Source organism: Stegastes partitus, unplaced genomic scaffold (genome assembly GCF_000690725.1).
Source record: "Stegastes partitus isolate 25-593 unplaced genomic scaffold, Stegastes_partitus-1.0.2 Scaffold887, whole genome shotgun sequence".
NCBI lineage: Eukaryota > Metazoa > Chordata > Actinopteri > Pomacentridae > Stegastes > Stegastes partitus.
Window position 1 is genome coordinate 249,710 of NW_007578618.1, and position 4,644 is coordinate 254,353.

At 47.9% G+C, this 4,644-nt stretch overlaps 1 protein-coding gene across 1 annotated transcript in view; it reads right to left on the bottom strand.

Annotated features, from left to right (window-relative positions):
• Positions 1-1,166: 1,166 nt before the first annotated feature.
• Positions 1,167-4,644, bottom strand: part of LOC103365876 (SLIT and NTRK-like protein 3) — a 14,693-nt gene continuing 11,215 nt past the window's right edge. Inside the window, exon 6 of the mRNA XM_008293431.1 lies at positions 1,167-2,330. Coding sequence (XP_008291653.1) covers positions 1,167-2,330 — 1,164 coding nt within the window. The remainder of the gene's footprint in view (positions 2,331-4,644) is intronic.

Genomic DNA, 4,644 nt, shown 5'->3' on the forward strand with positions numbered 1-4,644 from the left:
TTTTTCCTCTGAGAAATACTTAAAAATCAATACAATAACCTCTGTGCCTTTGTCCGATGAAAGAAAACGTGGAGCAGAGGTCCTTTGTGGGCCCATTAAGTCTGACTGATTAAGAAATCCAAAATGCATCCGTTTCCACAATGTCCTTCTGTGAATCCTTTGTTTCCAGTTGCATTCAGAAAAAAAATAAAATAAAATTGTATCCTTTCCTCCATAAAACCTCTTTTTTTAATATATTTTCACACAGCAAACAACTATTCCTGGATAAGTCCCTCATCATAGCCCTGTAAAAAAATTCAACTGGATAAGCAAATTAAGTTAACTGGATGAGATGATGGAAGTGAAACAGAACTGCATACAAACAACTCCAATATTGACTGGGTATATTATTATTTTTGGCTCATCCAGGGAATGCAATTATTCGGCGGGTTTTTTTGATTGGTTTTTAGTCTCAGTCGTCCATCAGCGTCCCATCCATTGGTAGTCAAACCTCTTTGTTTAGATAAATAGATCTGTATTCATAGAAAAATAAGCATTGACCACACTGCTGGCTGTTCATTGCTAAGGCACTTGGCTGTTTTCGGTTACTTCTCTTCCTCTTTTGCTTTGTCTCTGTCATTCCTCCATCCTTTCGCCCAGCTCGCTCCATACCTTCTGGCTGTCACAGTTTATGACTCTGCGTTCGATGTTGCAAAGAGCTGGTGTGTTTCACCTCCACGCAGGTCTTTCGAGAGTGATAATACGAAACAATAACGCCCACTCCCCACCACCGCGCCGTCTCCCGCTAATTGTGGTGCTGAGTAGAAAAACCGCGCCTCGTAACTTTACGACCGTGGAGGGGAACGAAATACTGTAGTAGCTGCAGCTGCCTCCAGGCATGGATCTGGGATCAGCTAATCCTTTGCCAAATACCAACCTATATGCCAGTAGTGGGGAAAATACAAAAAACTGACCTCAGCTCGTTATCCAGGAATAAACATAGTGTGTGTGGTGTAGTCCCGCTCCCCCACAGGCTCCTCTCAAAGCCCCGCCAACCTCTGTACAGGAGTCATTGTTACTGGATGATTCATCACCAGAGAGGGAGATGATGAGGAGACAAGAGAAGAGGGGTAGCAGGAAGAGGAGAAAGAGGAGGAGGAGGAGGAGGGTGAGGAAGAGGAGGCATGTTAAAACTGGTACGAGCGGTCCAGCACCTCCATGTAGTCCGGTGTGGTCCTCAGTCTGGCTCTCTGCTCTCCTGCCCCCTGCTCGCTCTGGCTGCCGTGGCCACCGCCCGCCGTGGAGCTGCCGGTGGTGACCACGAGCGTTTGGTCGGGCCTCGCGTCCTGCTTGGAGTCTTGAGGGTGGGGGTAGCGGGGCGGGGGCCTCGCGTACCTGTCCGGCAGATCTCGGAACTCGGGGGTCGGGAGTCTGAAGAGGCAGTCCACCAGTTCCACCTTAGGGGTGGGGCCCTGGCTGTCGATGACCGTGGGGCACAGGATGCCGTTCCCGTGGAGGCCGGCGAGCGGCCCCATCGCCCCCGTGACAGTGTTGATGGGCGACGAGGACACCTCCAGCGCCCACTCCCTCTCCTTCTCGGCCGAGGAGCAGTAACCCCCCTCGCACTCGTTTGAAGCTGCAAATGTCTGTTGTTGCTGCTGCTGCTGCTGCTGCTGCTGCTGGGGCGGTGGTCGCTGTTTCACCGCCGCGTCCTGCTCCTCTTTGTAGATGGGGTTGCTACACATGCGCGAGGCTGCAGCCGGATCGGCGCCTTTAGATGCAGCCTCCGGGGGCAAGATGGTGTCGTAGACATGGTTGTGTTCGGCTGGAGGTAGGGGCGGCATCTCCGGGAGGCCGTGGTGATGGTGGTGGTGGTGCGACTGCTCGGTGAAGATTCCACACTCCATCTGGATGCCGGCCAAGTCTACCTCTCCCTGGCGTCGGAACGGCAGCTTGTCCCTCCTCCTCAGGGCGTAGGCGATTAGTGCCGCTGCCGCGAAGAATGCGGAGACAAACAACACCAGCAGGCTGAGCACTAACACCGACAGAGGGATTGAATCCGGCCTCGGAGGGATCACGGGTCCCAGCCCCGACCCGGGGTACCCAACCGATACGCCGCTGTCTGCTGCTGTGGAGGTGGCTGTCTGCTCCTCGCGCTCCTGGTCCTCCTGGGGCTCCAGCTCGGGGCAGAGCAGCTCCATGGAGAGGGAGCGCAGGTCCACACCTTTGGTCTTATCCGGGGAATGGCACACCACCTCTCCCACCACAACCACCGCGCTGAGCCCCTCCAGCCAACGCTTCAGTGGAGCTGCTTCACAGTTGCACTCCCACGGGTTCTGCTGCAGGTCCACCTGGAGAAACACAGCGCATTGTCACTGTGTAATAGTACACTAATTACTGGTCTGTCGTGCAATGCAAATTCATGAATCATTCTGCGGAAGGTAAACAAAAATAGATGATTTTTGTAGATGCCCTTGTGATATTTATTAGTAAATCTGTAAATATATGTTATGCTGAGGAATAAGCCGGTAGCAGGCACTCTAATGAGATGACAGCAAGAAAAATGATGTTATATCTGTTACCTTTCAGCAGCAAGAATATATGGAAAGCGAGTTTTCCGGCATTTACATAATAGAATACAGCTCTCCAGAGTGACCAGCGCTCCTAAATGATTTTCAAAATATGCAGCTTATAAATAGAACTAATTAACGGAAGTAATGCCATTATAGGGTCAACAAGACATTTAAGCGCCCGCAGTTAGTGAAAGGATGCGCGCAGGCTGGATATATTCTCAATGTACAACTTGTGCCGCGTACAAGTGGCCTCTCGAAAACCTGTTCACACATGCACTACAGCAGGTTATAGGAAAATTTTAGTTTACAATAAAGACCACTCAGAGTTTACACAAGTGGTTACTCACAAAACTCACCCGGCTGGTTCGCTGTGACAAGCATGCAGGAGCATCGCAGCACTTTGCTTTTAACAACAGCCGGGACGCGATGCAAGTCTCCCCTGCGCTATAATCCAATAGGTATGCGCGTAAATCCATTTTCTCATTGCCAGCTATTGATTGCGTATCCTAAAACAAACTCAAATATTCACTTTGCCACACTTTGAAAACGGCTAAAGCAGATTATGCACAAAGGGAATCACATCATGTTGTATTGTCTGCAGAACTGATCTGCTCCGTATCTTTAGCAATGACATTGGCAATGAAAGCTGATATTCTCTCTGTCACACTTCCAAGGAGCTCGCACAAATGTTGTCATGCTAATTCGGTTAGGCCATCTCCCCGGCTTGCAGAAAATAGATGGATGCTTTTCGAGATGATTCAGCATTGCTGCTGTGGGAGCCATGGTGCAGCTACTTCCCCATGCCTCACGCTGAACAACCGGATGCTCCTTCACTTTATTGAAGTTAGCCCACTGTGGGCTTTTGTGTGGCTTTCATAATGACATAATTGCGACTGGAGGGTGAGTAGAAACAACACTCAGCTGCAGTTTGAGCTCAGTTAGTGCACTTCCACAATAGTAAACTTCCACTGACGAGTGCAATTTTTGAAGGTTTCTGCATTATTGTGACGCATCTGGGACCCTAATGTAGCATGATTGTGCAGAGAGACATTGGAAATAAACACTGCATGACCAAAATGTCATCTTGTTTTGTTTTTTTTTTGCTGTTTCACAAAAACAATGCTACATCTGGTTGAAATTCTTGAAGCATTTTATTGTTTGCCTACACGCAAATCCCAAGAGCTTTATCCCCATCTCTTTTGCGAGCATCTGTCCAACACACCCAACACTGTTTACGATTTATACGCCTGGTCACCTAGTGTGTGATTTGCTGTCAGCTCGTCAATCAAAACTCTGTTGTGACGGAAAATTATAGACCCTCCGTTCGCCCGACAGGTGCCTGAGAAATACGAGCGTGCGAGGCTCGCGGTAAACTCATCCCACAAAGTCAAGTACAGTATGTTAATGATGAATGGGTGACAAAAGTTTGTTTTATTTTTTAATGTTACAACTACGAGTGCAATGTTCACTGTTTTGATGCGGCCTGTGATTATATTCAGGAAACCTTCTTCCATTCATTGACACTGGGCTGGAGGCAGGTAGACCCTGCACATGCTGTCAGTCCATCACAAACCAGAGAGACAAACAAACCACTCACGCTCACATTTACACCTGCAGCCAATTTTGAGTCTGCAATTAAAGATGGAGTACGCAATTTCTAATCCATGTCAGTGTGTTTCTGCACCGCGCTGGCTCTGTCATTTGGAAAAAAATAGTGTTTCTCACTAATAACACGTGCTCAGATGGGGACATGAGGAACGGCAGAGAGTGATAGTGACAATATCTAAATGCTAAAACTAAGAAGGATCTCAAGGTGTACATGTTGTTGGTAGTTCTTCATTTCCAGTGTGTGTCTTATACTTTGTTCTCCTGTTTTTGATTCTCATTCCGACTTTGTCTTGTTTTAATATTTTAATCTATTTTATTCTCTTTTACAAATTGATTGCTTCTTGCACTTATTTTGTTTCTTCCTGTTCATTTCGCTTTGTTCATTCCGTTGGGTGCTTTTTAAACGTGCTTTATAAATTAACTTGGTTTGACTGTGGGAGGACTCCAGAGCATCCAGAGAAAGAATATGCAAGCCCAGGGAGCA